Below are 25,816 nucleotides of genomic sequence, written 5' to 3' on the forward strand. Positions count from 1 at the left end.
TGTTGACACTCACGTGAAGAATGGTGACTTGGTTGAGGTACCGGAGGGCTACACGCTCCAGTGGAGCCATTTCCCAGTATGAGACACTGTCCTCAGAAGAGAAAGGGAGAGTATTCGGGAAAAGTTGTACAAAGTTAATTAAATCTATGTCATTTTGAGCAGAACTTAGTCTTGTGTCAGTGAAAGGGGACAATTCAGCTTTGAAAGAAACTGATTTTGTGGAACTTATCTGCACTTCAGTCAGAGTTCATCAGTTTCTGTGTGTCAGGGGTTGCAACACTGATAAATAATTACCGTGCATTACAGCTTTTTGACATCTGTCAGTGTTTATAGTGTCATTGTACAACAGTGCATTCTTGTGTTGCGGGGGACCTCTTGTCCTGACCCATTGATGAAAGGTCAGGAGGTTGATACGACCCCTGACCCTCACCTAAGGCCTTTATCTGTTTCGATCTCTGTAAACAACCAGGAGGAAGGACAGGCAGAGGCAGCCAATTGTGGGCTTCTTAAGAAAAATCAATTAGTGAGATAGCTAAATGTTTGAAGCTGTTCTTGCTGTCAGTGGAGGATAAAAATGTTATCTTGATCAGTGGAAAATGTTGCAGCAAAAGATGTCCCTTGTAATGGGAATAACTTGCCTAAATCACTAATGACAAAGGTTCAAGGACCACAGCGTGTCCTTGCAGTTTTTGGTTTTAATTCTCTTGTTTACTATCTGGTAACGGTTACCAAATCAAGTCTTCTGAAATTAATATATATAATAATATAATATTATTAAAAGGATGTCTCCCCCTCTGGACTAACATATTCTACTAATGTAAGTTCACTTCTACAACCTACAGGCCTCGATTTTAAAATTCTCATCTTGCTTTCAAATCCATCCATGGCTTCGTTCCTCCCTATCTCTGTAACCTCTTCCAGACCTACAACCCTCCGAGATCTCTGCGCTCCTCCAATTCTGGCCTCTTGTGCATCCCCGATTTTAATCGCTCCACCTTTTGGCGGCTGTGCCTTCAGCTGCTTAGACCCTAAGCTCTGGAATGCCCTCCCTAAACCTCTCCGTCTCTATACCTCTCTTTCCTTTAAGACGCTCCTTCAAAGCTACCTCTTTGACCAAGCTTTTGATCACCTTTCCTAATATCTCCTTGTGTGGCTTGGTGTCAAATTTTGTTTGATACGCTCCTGTGAAGCGCCTTGGGACGTTTTACTACGTTAAAGGCATTATATAAATGCAAGTAGTTGTCGTCGTCGTCGTCTCCTGAACTATTCGGAAGCATTATAAATGACACATCCTGACCCCTGGTGTTGAAGGCACACCATGGAACTTGCACCGCTCCATTGCCCTAGCTTGAGCGGCGTACCTGCAACATTGGGAACCAGCACAGTTGATATGTGATTCTCCTGGTTGAGTTCTAAGGTGCACAGATTAGTTTTCTAAACAAAATTAAGAGGTCATTAATCTGGAATATTTCATGTGAGTGTGTGTGTTTTTCTGAGTTAATATAGCACACTCACCCTGTGCGCTTAACTCTTCAAAGTTAGTTCCCAATCATGTCATCAGAATTCACAGTGTGACCAAAAAGTTGAGTCAAAAATGTTACGAGCCCATCTTTTTATTGTAGAGTACTGATGCTGAGGCTTCTTCATTATGTTGCAGCAGAAGCTGCTCAACCTGTGATCGACCTTGGGCCCTCCTGTTCTGTGTGCATTACCAAGTTGATCCCACTCACCATCGCAATCATTTTGCAATTTTTTTTGGTACTTTTACATTGTTGCTGTCCTGTGTGTATACAGATAGATGGATGGAACTTGCATTTATGTAGCGCCTTTCGCAACCTTGGTGTCCCAAGGTGCTTTATAGCAAATTAAGTACTTTTTGAAGTGTAGTCACTGTTGTAATATAGGGAACGCGGCAGCCAATTTGCACACAGCAAACTCCTACAAACAGCAATGAGATAAATGACCAGATCATCTGTTTTAGGCATTGGTTGAGGATAAATATTGGCCAGGACACTGGGGAGAACGTCCCAGCTCTTCTTCGAATAATACCGTAGTCCACCTGAGACGGCAGACGAGGCCTCGGTTTAACGTCGCATCTGAATGACAGCACCTCCGACAGTGCAGCACTCCCTCAGTACTGCACTGGAGTGTCAGCCTGGGTTATGTGCTCAACTCTCTGGAGTGGGACTTCAACCCACAGCCTTTTGACTTAGAGGTGAGAGTGCCACCGTTTGAGCCACAGGGGACCCCTTCTGACTCAGATGTGTAAGATGCTACCACTGAGCTACAGCTGATTTAATTCTGGACTTCGAGAATTATGTGCGGAATTATGTGATTGGTTTGTCACCAGAATGAGACTGCAGTCCCCCCAAATGGTTAAAAGGTAAGAAAGTAAAATTGGCAGTAATCCCTTGTACTCCAGAAAGTGGTTTCAGTACATCAGAGCCAATAACTTAATTACAAAAGTAAAGTGCCTACCATTGCTTTCAATTAAATACTTTACGCCCACGTACAGGAGAAATCCACCGAATGTCATGCACAGTTTGAACCCTGCGATTCGTGGAGGGAATCCGTGCCCACACAGGCAAAAACACTGAAGGATTTTTTTAATGCATTTTTCGTGTTTTTCCTTTTTTTTGAATGAAAAAATAGTAGAAAAATCGGGTAGCAAACAGGTTTTAAGAAAAAAAACATAATTGGATAAATCTTGCGTGTAACATTAAGGCGAGAACCTGATGTGCTCTTTTTCACAGTGGTCTTGCCACTAGTTGATGTTTTAAGTGGTTTTGCACTTTTTTTCCCCTTTTTCATCTCTTTTTAGCCTAGCTCATGTTCCCAAATGACCTGTTCACAGACCTCTGCCAGGTTTCTATAGCTGTCCATTAGGAGTGATGTGTGTTGACTTACCCTGCAGTTTTCGCTCTCACCTCTGCTTACCACTTCTCCGATGATCTGATTTAGATTGAGACATTCGCTGATTCACCGTGTGGGAGAATTGTGGAGGGGAACTCCTCTCTTTCTTGCTCCTCCCTCCCCCTTCCCAGATTACACCACTCCACTGATGCAGTGCAAGTCCACCCATACATGTTCATTTAAACATTGTTCTGAATGTGCTGGATTCTGGACTATTCACTGCTCATTTGCAGCGGTTAAGTCAAATTAATTTTACTGCAGGTAATTATTACATACCAGACTCTGGAACTAACACAAAAATTAGAATAACAGTTTTTAGTCTGAAATTAACACTATGAAAGGATACCTATCTTTTTAAAATTATTATTTGGTTCATGTCTCCACTCCCAATTTTTTTTTAAAAGAAATTGTTAAACATTTGTGTTCAATGAAGCGAAGGATGTTAGTGCTAGGGAATTTTAAAAAAAATTCGCTTTGAGGCGTCCCGTGTCAGCATCGAATGCTCTCTGGTCAGGTGTAGCACAGCCAGCTAGCTACGAGTGAAATCTCCTCTAATCTGCTGCAATCCTAATCTCTGAGCATCACCTACTGTACCGATGTGGCGCTTTCTTCTTTCACTCCAGAGACTTGAGCACATAATCTAGGCTGACACTCCAGTGCAGTACTGAGGGAGTGCTGAACTGTCAGAGGTGCCGCCTTTCGGATGAGACGTTAAACTGAGGCCGTATCTGCCCTCTCAGTGGACGTAAAAGATCCCATGGCACTATTTCAAAGAAGGTCAGGGGAGTTCTCCCCGGTGTACTGGCCAATATTTATCCCTCAACCAATATCACTAAAAACACATGATCTGGTCATTATCACATTGCTGTTTGTGGGACCGTGCTGATGGCAAATTGTCTGCCATGTTTGCCATATTACAACTGTGACTATACTTCAAAAGCACTTCAATGGCTGTGAAGCACTTTGGGATGTCATGAGGTTGTGAAAGGTGCTATATAAATACAAGTCTTTCTTTTTACGGGAGGATCAGGAGGAGAGGGGATCTCTTGCATGAAGTATGGCTGGCAGCGGCACGTTGGTGTCCAGCTCTGCATCAGACAGAGAAGAAAGACTTGCATTTATACAGCACCTTTCACGACCTCAATACGTCCCACTGAGGCATAAATATTGGCCAGGACACTGGACAGAATGCCCCTGCTCCTCTGCACCATGAGATCTTTTACACCCTCCAGAGGGGGCAGACCGGGCCTTGGTTTAATGCCTCATCCAAAAGACAGCATCTCCAACAGTGCAGCACTCCCTCAGTACTGTGGCGTGTCAGCCTGGATTTTGTGCCCAAGTCTCGAGTGAGACTTGAATCCACAATCTTCTGTCTCAGAGACGGGAGTGCTACCACTGAGCCAGAAGGAAAGCTGCAGTTCATGTTAATGTCTGATGGTGAATCTTCTGCCACTTTTTATTACAAATTAAAACTGCAATTAACCCTGCAGGAGAGTGTGAACAGCATTAGATCTTTCTTGGGTCATTATGGCCTGATTGAAATTTAAGCAGATTTTCTTTGGTCTAAATGTAGCTTTAAAAAGCTGTAACAGGTGGTTGAGGATTTGTTGCAAATTGTACTTGAGGGATTTGTAAAATAGTTTTAAGTCTGACTTCGTAACCCTGACACTCTCACCACTCTGGGCCTAATGTTCTCGTGTCCCCCTCCACTGTTGCCTCAGCTAACTGCTCATCCTTCATGGTGGTGAGGGCCTATTTGGCTGTAGAGGGCATCACAGCCGAGCCTGATGCTGACCATATGCACGCACTTTCCGGCAGTGGGTCGTAGTCAGAAGCAGGAACTTAGGCTGATTTTTTTTTTTTTCTCCTCTCACCCCCCCGCCCCCAGCCAACCCACCTTTCTTCGGGTTGTTGAGCCCAATGTGGATGAGATTAGCTAACTTAGCCCGGATCAAAATTTGCACCTGCACAGACTGTGGGAGGCAGCCGCTGCCACCTTACTCTGAGTGGTTCAGTGGAAACCATGTTTGTTTAACTTTTTTTTCCTCTGGTTCCCATTAATGAACTTTCCTATTTTTAGCTTACATCTTCTATTTGCTGCCACAAATATCTGACCGAGTCTTATTTTAGAAACTGCTAGGAGGGAATGCGTTTTCAAATTAGCAGCAGATTGAGGGACTTAAAAAGGCTTCCTAAACCCCCAAGAAAGAAACTTGTACAGGTCTAGCATCCTATTAAAAGTCAGTGCTTTGAAACAATACTGCTAACCAAGTTGCTTACAATCCAAAAATATAAATAAAAAAAAATAAAAATTTGAGGTGGCCAAGTTGAGCCGTGAGTTATCGGATGTGAAAATAGTTAACCTGCCCTTTGTTTCTGTGCGTAACTGATGATGAAGCACGCGACTTGGACGTGTGAGGATACTGACTTCTGTTTGATCCCAGGAAATGCCCTGCTGTCCTTGTGTATATTAAAAAAAAAACTTGCATTTCTATCGTGCCCTTCACAATTTCAGGGCGTCCCAAAGCGCTTCACAGCCCTTGAAGTACTTTTAAAATGTAGTCACTGCTGTAAGGTAGGAAACGCGGCAGCCAATTAGTGCACAGCAATGAGATAATGACCAGGTATTCTGTTTCAGTGGTGTTGGTTGAGGAATAAAACTTGGCCAGGACCCCGGGGAGAACTCCCCTGCTCTTCTTCAAAACAGTGCCACGAGATTGTTTACGTCCAACTGAGGGGTCATACGGGGCCTCAGTTTAACATCTCAACTGAAACTCAGAACCTCCCACAGCACATCACTCTCTCTCAGTACTGTACTGGGAGTGTCGGTCTAGATTTTGCGCTCAAGTCTCTGGAGTGGGGTTTGAACCCACGACTTTCAGACTCGGGAGAGTGCTGCAATAGAGCCATGGCTAACACCCAATATAATAAATTGTGATGACGAAGGTACCACATAAATGCCGGCAAACTTGTTTGACAGATCTTTGGTTCAGAGGGCATCCTTGGACTGGAAATGGTTTATTTTTTTTTAAAAAAGAACAAGAGTGTAATCTAAAGGGGATTTACTCTCGGGTAGTGATTCCGTCTATCAAACGAATTTTCCAGTCCACCTGTTCCTCCCTGAGCAGGGATCGAACAGATTACCGGCAATCAGAGGTGCTTATCTGTTGACTGCGTGCTTAGCTTGGCCAAATTGTGGCTAACAACCTTACTGAGACGCTACTAATTGATTTAGGAGCTTTGCAGCTATTTTACCCTGGCACTACAGCTGATGACATTGACCCCCCCCCCCACCTCCAAAGACAGCAAATTAAATCTGCAAGCATCTTGTTCAAGGTTTGGCTGGGGGAGTAGCATGGTTTTGATAAGATTTTATTTTCTTTTGCACTTCTGTTTCCATGTGCATCTGTGCAGCAAAGCATCTGGTGTCTAACCTATCAAATTTTGACTCATCTGGAATGAGACTCCTTCATTTTTGTTCAAAAAGTGGCCTACTTCAAACCGTCTCACTGAAAAATAAACACAGCTCTGTTATTTTTTTGAAAAAAGCAAATTAGCGATCTGCTGCCTGTCGTCTTGATCATAAATCTCAAACCTTGTATTTCCTGATGTTGCCAGATCTGCGGTTGCGTTGCCGAGGTTTGTTCTTCAAGCCGTGAGATTCCCTGTTTGTTCTACTTTTTTGTTCTTCCGTTTGGGGAGGTCGGGTGGGAGACCTGCTCCCAGCACTCTGCCAATGCTGCTTCAAAACTGGGTGCCAAGGAGGTGACTTGAAATCTGAAACTTTCTCCCCCAAAAAGCTGTTGAGGCTGGGGGTCAGTTGAAAATGTCAAAACTGAGATTGGTAGATTTTTGTTAGGTAAGGGTATTAAGGGATATGGAACCAAGGCGGGTGGATGGAGTTAAGATACAGATCAGCCACGATCTGATTGAATGGTGGAACAGGTTCGAGGGGCTGAATGCCCTACTGCTTTCCTATGTTCCCATTTTCCCTCTGGGTTTTGCATCCTCCTTGTGAGGAGGCACCTGATTGAAATTGGCAGTGAGGTGCATACAGGATCACAAATTTAGCACTGCAGTGCATAGCATTGGGACCTTCCTCCTTATCATGTTATTAATAGCATTCCATTGACCATCAAGGATGCTAATTGGTGCCCTTCCCCTGCTGTTTGCCCAAATGGTGTCCATGTGGCATCACTCTGCTGGAATCAAGCAGTGTTGATCAGCCTCTCTCTCTTTCACTGGAAGGCCAGGCTGGTCTATGCCTAGGACTTTATCCTGTCCCGAAATTGGTTTTGCTTGTGCAACTTACAAATCTGCGGTGTATCCAGGTGGATCACGGGACACCTGTGCAGACAAACCTCCCTCCCTCCTATTTGGAGCGTTGCCTTTGGGAGGTCTGACTGCTTCATTGGGAGTTGGCACAAGTGATCCTGGATCCTCTGAGATGATGTCATTGACCCTTCCTAATAAATTACTAAAACAGATTTCTCCCTCCCTTCAAGATTCAATGCTTTTTTTCTAGTGATTCATCTGAGAACGGAACAAAGACCCATCCGAACAGTAGCAGGCATGTTAATAAAACAAGCAGCTTGAAAAAACTAGCAGCTTGAGAATAGGCACTCAAATAAAGTCTAAACTATTAACTGTTCCTTCTTCCCATGCCCCTCCCCGTATTTTTGTCGTCCTCTATTTTAAGTTAAGTGCCAACATCCCTAAGGTGCCAGATAGCTATTCTTCAGGTGTAAGACAAACCAGTGTGTGTTGGCAGGCTATTTGATAATGGAGGAATGATGTGGCATGTCCATGCAGGGGTTATTGGACAGTAATCAGGAGCAGGATCTGCTGACTTTTCCCTCCCTAACCAGGGGATACTGTGCCTGTTATTGTGCTCCCCTCGACTGGCCCAGCTGAAATCGTAGCATTCCAGAAGCCAAAGATTAAACTTTCCTAAACTGAGTACCTCCCCAAGAGATGCATTTTACTCACTGGACCTGTAGGGGTTCTCCAGCCTCAAATTAGAGGTGTCAGGCTTGGCTCATTGGGTAGTACTCTCGCCTCTGAGTCGGAAGGTCGTGGGTTTGAGCCCCGCTTCAGAGACTTAAGTACAAAATGTAGGCTCACACTTCAGTGCAGTACTTGGTACTGAGGGGGTGATGTCTTGTCGTAAGTAGGGGTGATCTTCAACTTGACTTCAATAGAAAGGATATTTGGACGGGTGCATAACGTGTGGCCGATCAGATGCCGCCAGTTTTAGACGCCCCCTCCCCCCCCCAACTGAAGTTGAAAGTTATCCCCGAGTGTACAGATGAGATGTGTGGTTTCAATAGTCTGAACGAGGAATGTGTTCCTTTTGCCTAGCTTGTACATCACCCATGTCACACCCTATCTTTCTTCCCCCCCCCCCCCCCCGACACCCCCCCAGCCCATCTTCCAATGTCGTCCATTATAGTCTCCTCAAAGATCATGAGGAGTTTGGCCTACTGAGACTCTGTGCCCATCTGTACTTTGGTACTTTTTTCAGTATGGAGAAGAAAAAAGCATATTGAATGGATAGTCTGTGCATTTTGGGCTGCCATTGCTTTAGGTCCATGCATTTAGCATATTGCAACATACTTTGCCCACAGATAACGAAGAGTGCCTTGTAATTGTCAGATGTAGGTGTGAATAATGATGGATTTGCCGTCAGTCGTTCTCAGCTGTAAAAGTTCTAAGCTATTATTTTTTAGCCTGCTGTACTAGTTCTTGACCATCTTTGTTATTTCCCTTTGCGTTGCAATAGCAATGATTCCTGGATCTATTTTCATTAAAAGTATCAATGTACTCAGACAAACCCATCTGATACCTGTACCAGCTTGAGAGGTCATTGTCTGGCTAATAATTATTAGCAATGTTTTCAGTTTTGATCGATTAACAGTGCAAGAGGCCACTCCCAACAGAGTAGCACAGTACAGAAGGGTCTACTTGACCCTGACTCACTTGCACAGAATATTCAAACTCCTTTCTTCCCCCCCCCCCCCCCCCCATAAATCTACTACTGTTTTATTTTCTTAGTGGCTATTTTCATGTCTGGGAGGAAGCATTTTTTCTTGGTCATCCTAATATTGGCCTCCTAAGTCTACTTGACCATTTTGTTATTGGTGGGTTGCCCCTTTTTCACAACACACAGCATTTCTCCTTACCGTCACACCATTCACTGACCTGCAGATCTTCCTCTATTTCTTCCTGAAATTGTGCATTTCCACAGCTGGTTTGGCCCACGTAATGTCTTTTATACTTGAGTGATTGTTTAGCTGGCGAAGCAGCTTTCGGTTTGGTGACTTTTAATATGCCATGAAATCTAATGCACAAAATTTTGGCTGACACTCCAATGCTGTACTGAGTCAGGTGTGCCGTCTTTCAATGAGACGTTAAACCGTGGCCCTGTCTGCGCTCTCAGGTGGATGTAATAGATCCTATGGCCCTAGTTTGAAGAAGAATGTGGGAGTTTGCTCCATTGTCCTGACCAATATTTATCCCTAAACCAACATCACTGAAACAGATTATCTGGTCATTATCACATTGCTGTTTGTGGGACCTTGCTGTGCGCAAATTGGCTGCTGCGTTTCCTACCTTTTTTTTATTCGTTCATGGGATGTGGGCGTTGCTGGCGAGGCCGGCATTTATTGCCCATCCCTAATTGCCCTTGAGAAGGTGGTGGTGAGCCGCCTTGTTGAACTGCTGCAGTCCATGTGGTGACGGTTCTCCCACAGTGCTGTTAGGAAGGGAGTTCCAGGATTTTGACCCAGCAACGATGAAGGAATGGCGATATATTTCCAAGTCGGGATGACGTGTGACTTGAAGGGGAATGTGCAGGTGGTGGTGTTCCCATGTGCCTGCTGCTCTTGTCCTTCTCGGTGGTAGAGGTCGCGGGTTTGGGAAGTGCTGTCAAAGAAGCCTTGGCAAGTTGCTGCAATGCATCCTGTGGATGGTACGCACTGCAGCCACAGTGCGCCGGTGGTGAAGGGAGTGAATGTTTAGGGTGGTGGATGGGGTGCCAATCAAGTGGGCTGCTTTGTCCTGGATGGTGTCGAGCTTTCATGAGTGTTGTTGGAGCTGCACTCATCCAAGCAAGTGGAGAGTATTCCATCACACTCCTGACTTGTGCCTTGTAGATGGTGGAAAGGCTTTGTGGAGTCAGGAGGTGAGTCACTCGCCGCAGAATACGCAGCCTCTGACCTGCTCTTGTAGCCGCAGTATTTATATGGCTCGTCCAGTTAAGTTTCTGGTCAATGGTGACCCCCAGGATGTTGATGGTGGGGGATTCGGCGATGGTAATGCCGTTGAATGTCAAGGGGAGGTGGTTAGACTCTCTCTTGTTGGAGATGGTCATTGGCTGGCACTTGTATGGCGCGAATGTGACTTGCCACTTATGAGCCCAAGCCTGGATGTTGTCCAGGTCTTGCTGCATGCGGGTTCGGACTGCTTCATTATTTGAGGGGTTGCGAATGGAACTGAACACTGTGCAATCATCAGCGAACATCCCCATTTCTGACCTTATGATGGAGGGAAGGTCATTGATGAAGCAGCTGAAGATGGTTGGGCCAAGGACACTGCCCTGAGGAACTCCTGCAGCAGTGCCCTGGGGCTGAGATGATTGGCCTCCAACAACCACTACCACCTTCCTTTGTGCTAGGTATGACTCCAGCCACTGGAGAGTTTTCCCCCTGATTCCCATTGACTTCAATTTTACTAGGGTTCCTTGGTGCCACACTCGGTCAAATGCTGCCTTGATGTCAAAGGCAGTCACTCTCACCTCACCTCTGGAATTCAGCTCTTTTGTCCATGTTTGGACCAAGGCTGTAATGAGGTCTGGAGCCGAGTGCTCCTGCTGGAACCCAAACTGAGCATCGGTGAGCAGGTTATTGGTGAGTAAGTGCCGCTTGATAGCACTGTGGACGACACCTTCCATCACTTTGCTGATGATTGAGAGTAGACTGATGGGGGCGATAATTGGCCGGATTGGATTTGTCCTGCTTTTTGTGGACAGGACATACCTGGGCAATTTTCCACATTGTCGGGTAGATGCCAGTGTTGTAGCTGTACTGGAACAGCTTGGCTAGAGACGCAGCTAGTTCTGGAGCACAAGCCTTCAGCACTACAGCTGGGATGTTGTCGGGGCCCATAGCCTTTGCTGTATCCAGTGCACTCAGCCGTTTCTTGATACCATGTGGAGTGAATCGAATTGGCTGAAGACTGGCTTCTGTGATGGTGGGGATATCGGGAGGAGGCCGAGATAGATCATCCACTCGGTACTTCTGGCTGGAGATGGTTGCAAATGCTTCAGCCTTGTCTTCAACAGTAACTACTCTTCAAAAAGTAATTCTTTGGATGTAAAGCACTTTGGGACATCCTTAGGTCGTGAAAGGCACTATATGAATGCACGTTTTCCTATTTTTCCTTTTCATTGATTGTTCAGCTGGTTAAGTAACTTTCAGATTGATGACTTTTAGTGCATCCTAATTAGTAAAGTTGTGCATGCTTAGGAGAATGTTTTTTTATTTAAAGAACAAGTAACTGTTAAACAGCCCTTTTCTCTCATTCTCTTCCGCTGAAGGTACTGACTCATGTTGGAGTATAGTTCTGTGGGTGTTGACAGCTCTGCAGCATCTCACTTAAATGGCTGTTCTTCATGCGTGAACCTAGGCACTGAATCTATTTGATCACAGCTAGGTCCAGTCCTGTCCATAATTGCACACTTTCCAGCAGGATAGCCATCGGGAGTGGGAACTACCCCCCAACAACAGCAGCTACTTGCATTTACAAGGTGTCCTAAGGCACTCCATAGAGGTTTAATCAGACAGGTTTAATGGGCGCCAAGACAAGAAAAAAGGAGATATTAGGAGAGATGACCAAAACAGGTGGGTTTCAGGGATATTCTTAAAGGAGGTGGAGAGGTTTTAGGAGGGAATTTCACGGTGAGGGGCCTGGACGGCTGAAGGCACAGCCGTCAATGGTGGGGCAAAGGGAAGGGGGGGAATGCACAAGAGGCCAGAGTCAGAGTAATGCGGGGGGTGGGGGGTGGTGGGGTGGATTGGTAGGGCTGGAAGAAGAGCAAAAGCCATGTCGGGCTTTAAATTCGAGGAAGAGAATTTTCCTCTGGGGGACCGGGAGCCAAAGTAGGTCAGCAAGGACAGGGGTGATGGGTAAACGGGACTTGGTGTGGGATAGGAAACCTGATCGGAGAGGTTCAGACAGTTGTGGGAAAGACGAGCTCAGATTAGGGAGGTGACAACATGTTCAAGGATTTTGGGGTAGGGAGATTGGAGATGGGGCAGTAGTTTGCCAGGATAGGGGGGTCGAGGGTGGTTTTTTTTGGGGAGGAGGGATGATGGTAGTTTTGGAAGGGAGGAGAACAGTACCTGAGGAGAGGGAACCATTTACAATGACCACTAGCACAGGGTGGGGGACCAGGAAGTGAAGTTGAATGGACCGTAAATTTAGTGGGAATGGAGTCAAGGGAGCAGGAGGTAGGAGTTGAGCTCAGTGAGGGCATGAGGGGAGATGGGAGAGAGACTGAAATCGAGGCTAGGGCAGGGGGTAACTTTGGAGGGGAGAGTTGGCTTGGGAGGAAGAGGAAGGGGCATTGACAGTTGAACGGATGTTCTCAATCCTAGTGACAAAGATATCCATGAGCTCCTCGTACTTGTTGGAGGTGATGATGGAGGGGGCAGAGCAGATGAGTTTGAGACGACAATTGGAAGTGGAGTAAAGAAGCTGGAGGTTATCTTTTTCCTCTGCCATATCTGGAGACCAATGAGACTCGATGTGGTCTAGCCAGATCTGGTGATGAATGGATAGCTTAAACCAGTTCTGTGCCAGAAATACTCAAGTCTGCCCCCCTTGGCTCAAGGGAGTGAAGATGGGGGCCATAATAGGGGGAATGGCCAGGTTGCGAGAGTGTTAGGCCCCATACAGCTTAATGTGATCCAACCAGATTGGTGATAGATGGCGAAATCAGTTGTGTGCCAGAACCATGTATGAATTTTGGTGGGGGTTAGCCATTTAGGCCAGTTGCAATGCCCCCTACCCATCATGCTGGATGAGATCAGCTGTCAGACTGGTGGTTAAACCTAGGTTGTTTGTGGTCTGTGGCTCAGAACCACATTGGATGATGTATTTATTTACTAAGTCATTGATGAACCCCTGTACACTGAAACTTTAGAGCCTACTCATGTAAATAGTTAACAGCTCTAACATTTCTGGTGTCATCTTGATTTGTCAACTCATCTGCTGAAACCCTCAACCTTTGTCACCTCAAGAGTTGACTATTCCAATGCTCTCCTGGCTGGCCTCCCATCTTGCACCCTCCGTAACCTTGAGCTCATTCAAAACTCTGCTGCCCGTATCCTAACTCACACTGAGCCCTGTTCACCCATCACACCTGTGCTCACTGACCTACATTGGCTCCCGGTCCAGAAATGCAAAGATTTTAAAATTCTCATCCTTATTTTCAAATACCTCTGTGGCCTCACTCCTCCCTATCTCTGTAACCTCCTCCATCCCAACAACCCTCAGAGATCTCTGCGATCCTCCAATTCTGGCCTCTTGCGCATCCCTGGTTGTCATTGCTCCACCATTGGCAGCCATGCCTTCTGCTGCCTACTCTGGAATTCCCTCCCTAAACCTCTCCACCTCTCTCTCCTCCTTTTAAGACACTCCTTAAAAACAATCTCTTTGACCAAACTTTTGATCACCTGTCCTAATATCATTTAATGTGGCTTGGTACCAAATTCTGTTTGATACCACTCCTATGAAGCGCCTTGGAATGTTTTACTACGTTAAAGGCGCTATATAAATGCAAGTTGTTGTCTGGGAATCCCAGAATTGGTGTTTAATTAAACACACAAATATTTCTGTGCACAATAAAGCCAATTCTGTTAACTTATTGCCGTGTTTTAAGTGTAAGAAAATACAAATGCTTTGAATACTTCTTTTAAAAACTTATTTGTTTTTATTGTTAATCTGAGGCTGTTTGGGAAAAATGGTATTCATTAATCCATTCTTGATTAGCTGGATTATTGCTGCACACTTCTTTGATTCCCTGCTGACCTTTGTCTCTGTTCTCCACAGGCACACCACTCCTGGTGCGGAGAAGCAGTGACCCAGCATTGGTCCCACCTGCTGGGTTCCATCCAGGTGCATCTCAATCTGATGACCCCCCAATTAGGAACCTGATCGTGAAGCCTGTCATAGCGGTAAGCCATGGCTGCGGGGAGGGGGAGTTGCACAGTATCAACTCAAGGTGTGTTTATTTAGGATGTTAAGCACTTTAGGATCCATTCAACCTTTAGTGTCCAAGGCTTAATAGAGACCATGCAGGTATGCAACACTAATGAGACTGAAGTCTGCAACCCTCTTGAGGACAGCAGGATCATTTCTGCGTGAAAATGTGATTCAGTTTGCAGATGCCTGGTTTGCTTATAGAATCACTTTAACTGCAGAATGTTCAGTGTTTATATTTCTCTACTTGTACTTTGTGCCGCCACAATCGTTCGCAATGTGCTTTTCCCTTTTCACCGTTTCAGCTGGTGTTAATGTGAGAGTGTTCTAAAAGCTGTCAAAGAACGTGGCTACTATTGAGTTATCTGGGAGCCCTTGTCCACTTGATGTACGTTGCAACCAGCAGTGACTGACTGATGCACACTGTATACCCAAGAGTTTTTAGACTGAATCTGGCTTAATCAGACCAACACTGGCCGCTCTTGTGTGCTGCTCTTCCGCACTTACGCTTTCCTTTTGCCTCCACTTTTCTACGAAACCACTAGAGGCTAATTCAAGAAAGAGAGACATGATCTTCTATAACTCCACAGAATTGGCCTCCTCCAAATGGCCTGTGGCAGAGTGGAGGCAAGGGTTGATGATGCAGATGATTCGTCTTCATCAATTTCAAAGAAAATTGCTTCACTAGTTTTAAAAAAAAATTGATGAATGAGTCTAAAAGAGTGGCTAGGGGCAATTTTAACCTAACCCGCAATGTCAGGAAAGTACTGAGTTCGGGTTTTACACCCCATCTGATTTTACTTTCCATTGAAGTCGTTAGAAAGCAATATTAGGCAGGGTATAAATCCAGCATTCCATGCGATCCCGTGGGATTCCCGCCTGGTGAGTTAGGTTGCAGTTACCCCCGCTGAGTATGTCATGACCTAATGTTACGTCATGATAGAAGCACGCTGATGCACTAAAACTGGGTCGCCACATTTAACAGGCCAACGGGGGGAAGGTGACAGAGTGGTACCAGATGAGGAGAGGTACAGTAAAATGTTCACTGATCCTGTTGATCCTACAACTGAAGCAAAAAGCACTGATTTTTCAGCATTCCCAAAGCCTCTCCATCACATGCATGGCACAAGTCAGGAGTGAGATGGAATGCTCTCCACTTGCCTGGATTGGTGCAGCCACAACAACACTCGAGAAGCTCGACACCATCCGGGTCAAAGCAGTCCGCTTGATCGGCAGTCCATCCACCATCTTAAACATCCACTCCCTCTGCCACTCGTGCACCATGGCTGTGGTGTGTGCTATCAACAAGATGCACTGCAGCAACTTGTCAAGGTTTCTTTTATAGCATCTCCCAAACCTGCGACCTCCACCATCTAGAAGGACAAGGGCAGCAGGTGTATGGGAACACCATCACCTCCCAGTTCCTTTCCAAGTCACATGCCGTCCCAACTTGGACATATATTGCATTTCCTTCATCATCGCTGGGTCGAAATACTGGAATTCCCTATCTAACAGCACTGTGGGAGAACCTTCGCCATACGGACTGCAGCGATTCAAGAAGAAAGCTCACCACCACCTTCTCAAGGGCAACTAGGGATGAGCAATAACTGCAGGTCTTGCCAGTGACATCCATATCCCAAAAATGAGTTTTTAAAAAAAATCCTGGATTGACTAGCTATCATTTCTGTGTATTTCGTTTATTTCTTTTGGGATTTGGTAGAAGTGACAGCAATGTCTAATTCAGTGACCACAGTAAATCTGATGAGAATAAGTGTTCCTATTCTTTGAAGTTTGTCTTTGAAAGGGCTAAACTTTAGTTATTTGTGCTGCGGCATCCTAACTTGCACCAAGTCCCATTCACCCATCACTCCTGTGCTCACTGACCTACATTGGCTCCTGGTCTGGCAACACTTCGATGTTAAAATTCTCATCCTTGTCTTCAAATTCCTCCATGGCCTCACCCCTTCCTATCTCTGTAACCTCCTCCAGCCCTACAACCCTCCCAGATCTCTGCACTCCTCCATAGCTGGACTCTTGCTCATCCCCGATTTTTCATCGCTCCACCACTGTAGGCCGTACCTTCAGGCGTCTAGATGCCAAGCTCTGGAATTCCCTCCCCAAACCTCTCTGCCCCTCTACCTCTCTCTCCTCCTTTAAGACGTTTCTTAAAACTTAGCTCTACCTGTCCTAATATCTCCTTATGCGGCTCGGTGTCAAATTTTGTTTGATAACGCTCCTGTGAAGCGCCTTGGAACGTGTACTACGTTAACGGCGCAATATAAATGCAAGTTGTTGTTTTACTAAAGCCTGAAATCTGCATTAATTGCAGGCCACAGTTGTTGATACTCCACCAGATAATTATGGCAAGTGATTTCTTACGGTGTAACATCGTACACCTAATGGAATGTTGGCCTTTATCTCAAGGGGGCTGGAATACAAACGGGTGGAAGTTGTGCTGCAGTTGCATAGAGTGTTCAGATCTGAGCACCACACTTTAGAATAGATATTTTGGTCTTGGAGGGGGTGCAGTGTAGATTCACCAAAATGATACCGGGGCTAAAATTGTTTAAATTATGAAGACTGGTTACATAAACCTGGCTTGTATTCCCTTGAGTATAAGAGATTGAAAGGTGATCTGATCAAGGTGTTTAAAATGTTAAAAGGATTCGATAGGGTAGATACAGAGAAACTATCCCCTCTGGGGGGAATCAAGAACGAGAGGACATAATCTTAAAATTAGAGCTAGCCCATTTCGGAGGTAAATCAGGAAGTACTTTTTCACACAAAGGGTAGTAGAAATCTGGAATTCTGTGCACCAAAAGGCTATGGATGCTGGGACAATTCTAGCTTTCAAGACTGAGATCGACAGGTTTTTTTGTTAGGTAAGTGCATCAAGGGATACGGCGGGTAAATGGAGTTGAGGTACAGATCAGCCATGATCTAATCGAATGGTGGAGCAAGCTCGAGGGGCTGAATCGCCTACTCCTGTTCCTATGTTCCAACAAGAAAATTATGATTTTCATCTGACTGCAACTTTCCCCAGTTTCTCCCCTCACCCACACTTCAAGTTTTATCAGCAGTGCATCTTAAACTGTTGGTATTCTGCCTCTCTTCACCTACTATATTAGCTGTTAACTGTAACAGCTGGTCTTACAGTCAGCAGGTGCTGCACCGTTTGTTCACTTGCACTGTTTAAAATTAGAACTTGAATTAAAGCGACAGTGTATGGCATGAAGCCCATCAGTTGCTGACTCTAAGACCAACAGACTCAACACTTGCTCTGCTCATGGTTATTACTTCAAAAATGAGAGTCTAAATTAATATTCAGTAAGCATAGTGACGCCGACTGGTTACTCTTAACAGTTGGTAGTACGGACTGGACACAAAGGTCTGCTGGCCGCCACTGTTTGACGTTAAGAGTTTGAATTGAAGTGCCAGTTAAGAGAGAAACTGGCTGGGATTGATCTAGAGCTGATCCTTTCAAATGAGGACTAGTTACAGGGTGTCATCCGAGGCTCTGTAGTAGCGCACTCGCCTCGGGTTCAAGTCCCACTCCAGAGACTTGAGCACAAAATCCAGGCTGACCCTCCCAGTGCAGGACTGAGGGAGTACTGCATTGTTGGAGGTGCCATCTTTTGGGTGAGATGTTAAACCGAGGCCCCCCCAGGTGGGCGTAAAAGCTCTCATGGCATTATTTTGAAGAGGAGCAGGGCAGTTCTCCCCGGTGACCTGGCCAATATTTATCCCCCAAACACATTCAATAAAAAAACAAATTATCTGGTCATTATCACATTGCTTATGGGCCCTTGCTGTGCCCAAATTGGCTGCAGTATTTCCTACATTACTACGCTTAAGCCTTGGCCTGGAGGCTTGGCTCACATCTCAAATTGAGCAGAAAATATGATCAAAGCCTTCCACTCTATAGAACTGAGAGCTTCATTCCTGGTTCAAAATGCTAATTTTTTTTTCAGTATATATTGCATCAAATACAGTAATTGGCAGTGAATTTAACGTAGTATTTGAATCTGAAGTGTTCTATTGATCACAAACCACTTGAGTTTTATCCTTGGGGATTAGGACGTTGTTAGATCCGCTTGATTTGCATTATAGCCTCAAACACACTGCCTGCCATCTATTATCCTTTTATATATTATTATATGTAAAAATTCTCCCTAATTTATTTACTTACTGATAAATCTGCAACTATGACTTGGCTGAACAGCATATCTAACTTTAAGCATCTAAAAAAGGTGGGGTAGCCGTTTTAATTTTCTCAACATAGTAAAATGCTCTCAATGGAATAAGAATTTTTCTAGTTACTGTATTGTGATGTTGTAGATACGTTTGTGAAGATTTTCTCTTTGGTGTATCTCGCAAAATCTCCTTTTAAAATGATTTTTATATATACATTGAACAGAGATAATCTTTACAAACACCTATATAATGACACTACAAACAGTGGCTAGGGAAATTCTTAGCCTCTGTCTATTTATAGCAGTAGAAGTCTTGCATAAGGTCAGATCATGTGGTGTCGGGACAAGTAGCAGAATGGATAGCAAGCTGGCTACAAAACAGAAAAGAGAGTAGGGGTTAAAGATAGTTACTCAGACTGGCAAAAGGTTAATAAGGCCATAAAAATGCAAACCAAGCACTGGGGTTCATTTCTAGAGGGATAGAATTGAAAAGCAGGAAAGTTATGTTAAACTTGTAGAGTACTTTGGTCAGAGGAATATTGTGCACAGTTCTGGCCTCCGTATTACAGAAAGGAGGTGGAGGCATTGGAGAAGGTATAAAAAATATTTACTGGGATTATACCAGAACTCAGAGGTTATATCTATCAGGAAAGATTGAACAGGCTGGGGCTCTTTTCTCGAGAAAAGAGAAAACTGAGGGGTGACCTGATAGAGGTCTTTAAGATTAGGAAAGGTTTGATAGGGGAGATGTAGAGAAGATGTTTCCACTTGTGGGGGAGATCAGAACTAGAGGCCATAAATATAAGATAGTCACTAATAAATCCAACAGGGAATTCAGGAGAAACTTCTTTATCCAGAGAGTGATTAGAATGTGGAACCTGCTACCACAAGGAGTAGTTGAGGCTATTAGCATAGATGCATTTAAGGGGAAGCTAGATAAACATGAATGAGAAAGGTATAGAAGGATATGTTGATGGGGTTAGATGAAGGGTGGAAGGAGGCGAGTGTGGAACATAAACACTGGCATGAACATTTTGGGCCAAATGGCCTGTTTCTGTGCTGTACATTCTATGTAATTCGACAGTGGGTTGCACAAATGTATGGTTCACAGCAGGAAAAAAAAATGAGTGTCTCACGTTTTTTTCATTGGCTCAAATAAGCAACTTCAGCCTACTGATTGGCTGAAATGTAGACTGGCAAAGTTCTCACAGAAATCTAAATGCTTGAAAGAGTTGCAATTTCTGCCAATCATATTGCATGCGCTTATGTTTTCTAAAGCTGCCGTTTTTATTTCTGACCCAACTGAATATATACAGCCATAAAAATAACATAGATAACACTTAAAAATGAATAACTCTTAGGGGGGAGAAAAAACACCCCTGTTAACTCATAAATCAGCCATTCTTTGCTCAAAATGGCTCCAAGAAGTTTCCTTCAGAGTTCGACCTCTTCTCTGAAATTTGAGCTTGAGTTCTGTATTCCCTCAGATCCACTGTATCACAACTGAATAGGGTTGCCAACTCTGGTTGGGAAGCATTCCTGGAGGTTTGATCACGTGATGTTCTGACCACATGACATCTGACCATGTGATGCCCTGATCACGTGACATCCGATCACATGGCCTCTACAAATATTATTACATTTACCTTTTATAAAGGCTGCGTCCCCTGTTGTTGAGGATTTTTGCTCGTGGTTTTGCACCAACGGCTGTTGTGCGAGAAGTTCCAAGAACCAGGAGGCCTCCCCTGGGGGGGGAAGGAACCGAGGGCAGGGGAAGTGGTGGGGGGAAGGAACCGAGGGCAGGGGAAGTGGTGGGGGGAAGGAACCGAGGGCAGGGGAAGTGGTGGGGGGGGAAACAGAGGGCGGGAGAACTTTGATTCCACTAGTAATTAATGGTAATTCACTGATAGTCTATATGTAACTGGTAGTAATAGGTGTAACGCTTCGATATCCTACCTGTAACTAATAGTAATCCTGTAACACTGATATTCATCCTGGAACCATGGCCAGAATCCCCCTGCACTACACAAGGTGCGGTCAGGCTCTCCAGTCAATGCCACTTTTAATAGGCCCGATCTCTCTCCCCATCTCCTTGGACTCCGATTCCATGTGAAGGTGACAAACTGGGAACCTCAGACAGAGCTGATCTGAACCTGAACTTCACACATCAAAACCGGCCGGCACAGACCGACCTGGACCAAACCGAGAGATTGTACAAAGGTCAGTGGGCTCAGCGTTCAGGTCACTTCTCACAGGGCACATCGCCCTGAACCCAGCTCAGCACCAACATTTCGAAACCACTCCCTGGGCTCAGTCTCGATAATGGAGAGTTTTCATAGAATGATAGAAATTACAGCACAGGAGGAGGCCATTCGGCCCCTGATGCAAGTGCTCTCTCCTGTAACCCCATCCCCCCAGATCCTTTTATGTTCCTCCTGTACAAATATTTATCTCCTTCCCTTTTAGATGCAGTTCTAGTCTCTACCTCAATCACCACATGTGGTGAAGGATCCCACGGTCTAACAGCCCTCAGTTCAAGAACCTTCCTCCTCCCTTCCCCCCTGGTTCCACCAGTGAGAATCATCCGTCTCAGTCCCCTTGTTCCCCATTCGCCCACCAATGGACACAATCTTTCACTATTTACCCACGATAAGGTCCCCAGGTTTCACTCACCCCTTCACCGGCTGCTCCTCTCTCGGTGCCTCTCCCACTCCCCACCTTGCTGCTGCTCCTCCCGACTCTGCAGGAAATGCTGGGCCCCATGCCCTCTCCCACTCCATTCTCCCCTGCTGCTTGAGCCCCAATCCCCCGACAGTGCTCCTTCTCTCCTCTAGTACCTTTGTCTCCCTCTATCTCCCAGTCACCGAGCCGCTATTCCCCAGTCTCGCACCCTGAGCCCCCATTCCCCAGTCTGCATCTCTTTCCCCCCTAGCCCCCGTTCCCTAGTCTCTTTTCTTTCTCTCTCTCTTTTCTTTCTTTCTCTCTCTCTCTCTCTTTTCTCTCTCTCTTCTCTCTCTCTCTCTCTCTCTCTCTCTCTCTCTCTCTCTCTCTCTCTCTCCTAATACAACAGAAAACGATAGTGATTAGACTTCAACTGCTTCTAAGCTATAATATGAAGGTATGGGATACTTGAATAGTACATAATAAGAATTAGAAGAGGCACTTGATGAATGCAAAACCCTGCTGCTTCTGGATCTTCAATTACCCCAATTGCACTGGATATTAAATCCTCAGGTGGGAAGAGCCAATTCCTCCCCTCCCCTGCCCCTATTTTTCCTAGTCCCCCCTATTCCCGAGCCCTCCCCCCTGCGATTCCAGACTCTCCAGTAGTTCCCTCCTGACGGTTCCCGACGCACCAGCTGGTCACAGCTCTCCGTGGCGGTGGTCGGGTGACATCACCGAGCTGAAGGCTTCTCTGAGCAGTGCCCGGGGGAGGAATCCCCAATTCCGGGAAACTCAGGCCAGCTGAAAGCGGGAGGGTTGGGAACCCTACATCTGAAGGGTACCACTTTCTCCTCTAATGATACAATACTGGGCAGGTAGGCCAGGCTTACAAGCAGGAAGTTATGGCACGGTCTGTAAATAGCCAGTCTCTCTTGTTTAAGCTTCCTCTATTCCCCGTGGCAAATGATGCAGGCTGTGCTGTATCACATAGCAATGGAGGTGAATAATGGAGAGACATCCAGTCATGTTCCGAGAGAGTGCAGAATTAAAACAAATGGACAGCGACTGGAAGGAGCTTTCACTACACCAAATTAAACAAGCTGGACTGATGCCAGACATAGTGCATCCTATCTCTGTTCTCTTATTTTCTCTGTCCATTTCATTTTCTTTTCTGTTTTCTATGGGTTATTTTGATCTGGCCATTAAAATGATGTTGGGTCCCGTTTATGTGAATTTTTAAAATGACTTAACTCTAGTGGTTTTAAAATATCGTTGAGGCCCTAATGGCAGGATGCCTGGCACAGGAACGAACATAAGAGTTGGCGGCAGCGTGAACACGCTATAAGGGAGAGGATTAACTGCCAGTGTTGTTGTCAGGAACTCCTCGAAGCCTACGCATTTATAAATCACAGAACAATACATGGTGATTACAGATAGTCTTTGCAACTGCCCGTTGCCAAGGCAATCACAGTGTTCAGACAGAGAGGTGTTACCTACAGAGCCCCCGAATATACAGTCAACAAAAAAAAACAAACAGAAAAAAAAAAGAGAGAGAGAGGCAGAAACATCCAGAAGGCAGAGAAAGCCAGCAAATGACCTGTTATATTAAAAACAGATAGCTTTTGTTCGCTGGTGGGGTTACGTGTAGCGTGACATGAACCCAAGATCCCGGTTGAGGCCGTCCTCATGGGTGCGGAACTTGGGTAAGCGTACTCCAAGGCGGCCTTCGAGACACACGACAACGCAAAATTGTCGAGCAGAAATTGATAGCCAAGTTCCGCACCCATGAGGACGGCCTCAACCAGGATCTTGGGTTCATGTCACGCTACACGTAACCCCACCAGCGAACAAAAGCTATCTGTTTTTAATATAACAGGTCATTTGCTGGCTTTCTCTGCCTTCCGGATGTTTCTGCCTCTCTCTCTCTTTTTTTTTTCTGTTTGTTTTTTTTTGTTGACTGTATATTCGGGGGCTCTGTAGGTAACACCTCTCTGTCTGAACACTGTGATTGCCTTGGCAACGGGCAGTTGCAAAGACTATCTGTAATCACCATGTATTGTTCTGTGGTTTATAAATGCGTAGGCTTCGAGGAGTTCCTGACATTTACCTGAGGAAGGAGGAAGCCTCCGGAAGCTTGTAAATTTCAAATAAAATCGTTGGACTATAACTTGGTGTTGTAAAATTGTTTACAATTGTCAACCCCAGTCCATCACCGGCATCTCCACATCATTGTTGTTGTAACATCTTTGTATAGTAGTCAGTCAGTATACAAAGAATTCCCAAACCTCTTTCACATAATCCATTCCTTTTTTTAAAATTATATCTTTCATTTTCCTCCTGGCTTTCCCAGTTTGCAAGGAGCCCCCTCCTCTGACATCAGGGATGAGAGCATAAGTCCATATTTCTTCAAGGAATCTCATAAGACTACAAGGCCAGAATATAGGTCTGGATGAAGAAGGCCTTCAGCGCATTTGAATTCCTCCTTTCTCAATGCCAACTCTGCAGTTTTCCCACTACAGGTGTCAGCCTTGGTTCAGTGCTAGCACTCTCTCCTCTGAGTCGGAAGGTTGTTGTTCAATATTGGCCAATATTTATTCCTGAACCAATATTACGAAAACAGATTATCTGGTCTTTATCTCATTGCCTCTTGTGGGACCTTGCTGTGTGCAAATCGGCTGTCACGTTTCCTACATTACAACTACACTTCAAAAAGAAAAAGTATTTCATTCTCTATAAAGCACTTTGGGACGTCCTGAGGTGATGAAAGGTGCTGTATAAATGCAAGTCTGTCTGTCTGTCTGTCTTTCTTTCAATCACTGATTGTGCGCTTTGAGAAGGTGGTGGTGGGCCGCCTTTTAAACCGCTGCAATCCGTGTGGTGAAGGTTCTCCCATGGTGCTGTTAGGTAGGAAACTCCATGATTTTGACCCAGCAACGATGAAGGAACGGCGATATATTTCCAAGTCAGGATGGTGTGTGACTTGAAGGGGATCTTGGAGGTGATGGTGTTCCCATGCACCTGCTGCCATTGTCCTTCTCAATGATGGAGGTGCTGTCAAACAAGCCTTGGAGACCTGCTGCAATGCATCCTATAGATAGTACACCCTGTAGCCACAGTGCATTGCTGGTGAACATTTAAGGAGGTGGATGGGCTGCCGATCAACACCAACACCAGAGGTGTCGAGTTTCTTGAGTGTTGTTGGAGCTGCACTCATCCAGGCAAGTGGAGAGTATTCCATCACACTCCTGACTTGTGCCTTGTAGGTGGTGGAAAGGCTTTGGGGAGTCAGGAGGTGAGTCACTTGATGCAGAATACCCAGCCTCTGACCTAGTTGCCCTTTGAGAACATCAAAGGGATAGAGAGGAACATCAAAGCCATAGAGAGCATACACCATAGACTCACCAGCATTATGGCAGGGATGGGAAACTGTACTTAAATCTTCTTGTACCCTTTTTTTTAAATAGAATTTTTTGTAAATTATGAAGGGTTTTGATAGTGAATAGGGAAAGGCTATTTCCTCTTGTTGGAGAATCAGTTGGTGTAGCAAGATACAGGGTTCTGGAGAGAGAACAGGGCAGTGGGATTAGATTGCATTACTTTAGGGTTACCAACCCTCCAGGAGTGTCCTGGAGTCTCCAGCAATGCAAGACCTGGACACAGCTGAGAGCAATCCGAGAGAAAAATCATAGGGGCATTAAAAACTGTTTTTTTATTCATTTTCTTTGCACACTCTTGTTTATTAGTTATAAAAATATTGGAAATGGGAAGAAAGGCTGACAATCAAGAATCATCCAATTGGGTAACAAAGAGTCTGTGTGCTTTCCAATTGAAGATAAGATTGGACATGTCGGGTGACCAATGGAGGGAGTGAGGGGACGGAGCATTTGGAGGTGGAAGCACAAGTGTTGAAACTTCCAGGAATACATCCGACCTGAGTTGGCAACCCTAGAATACTTGTGTGAAGAGTCAGCACAGATACAATGGGCAGAATAGCCTCTGTGGTGTAACCTGCTTTGGTTCTATGGAAGCCACAGCTGGTGTTCCTGTTGACTCTTCCTTTGTCCTTTTAGCTTGAGAGTCGGTATGTGGTGCATTAGATGTGATTACTCCGAATTTCTCTTTGGTCTGTGTGATATTTGATGGTATGGCTTGTTGCCTCTTATTGTTTCACAAACAAGGGCAGCATGCTCAGACATAAAATTCGATTGAGCTTCGTCGTGTGCCTCTTACAGAATCATACAGCACAAAAGGAGGCCATTTGGCCCATCATGCATGTGCCAGCTCTTTGAAAGAGCTATCTGATTAGTCCCACTCCCCTGTTCTTTCCCTGTAGCCCTGCAAATTTTTCTATTTCAAGAATATATCCAATTCCTCTTTGAAATTTACTATTAAATTGCTTCCACTGCCCTTTCATGCAGTGCATTCCAGATCATAACTAGCTGTATAAAAAAAATTCTCCTCAAATCCTTGCTGGCTTTTTTGCCAATTATCTTAAATCTGTGACCTCTGGTTAGTGACCCTCCTGCCAGTGGAAATAGTTTCTCCTTATTTACTCAATCAAGACCCTTCATAGTTTTGAACACCTCTATTAAATCTCCCCTTAACTCCTCTGCTTTAAGGAGAACAATTCCACTTCTCTAGTCTCCCCACATAGTATGACAACTGTAGCAGACAGCCAGTTGTTTGCAGTTCCCTTCCAGCCGACTGATAGGAATAATTAATAGCAAGCACTTGCATGTTGAGAAAAGGACCGGGACTACTTTGAACAGACTTGTGCAGTGAGA

General features: G+C 45.1%; 1 protein-coding gene across 1 annotated transcript in view; it reads left to right on the forward strand.

Annotated features, from left to right (window-relative positions):
- The window catches only part of LOC137323945 (partitioning defective 3 homolog B-like), a 750,054-nt gene that overhangs the window by 231,829 nt on the left and 492,409 nt on the right, over positions 1 to 25,816 (forward strand). Inside the window, exon 4 of the mRNA XM_067988088.1 lies at positions 14,026 to 14,150. Coding sequence (XP_067844189.1) covers positions 14,026 to 14,150 — 125 coding nt within the window. The remainder of the gene's footprint in view (positions 1 to 14,025; positions 14,151 to 25,816) is intronic.

This window comes from Heptranchias perlo, chromosome 7 (genome assembly GCF_035084215.1).
Source record: "Heptranchias perlo isolate sHepPer1 chromosome 7, sHepPer1.hap1, whole genome shotgun sequence".
Classification (NCBI taxonomy): domain Eukaryota; kingdom Metazoa; phylum Chordata; class Chondrichthyes; order Hexanchiformes; family Hexanchidae; genus Heptranchias; species Heptranchias perlo.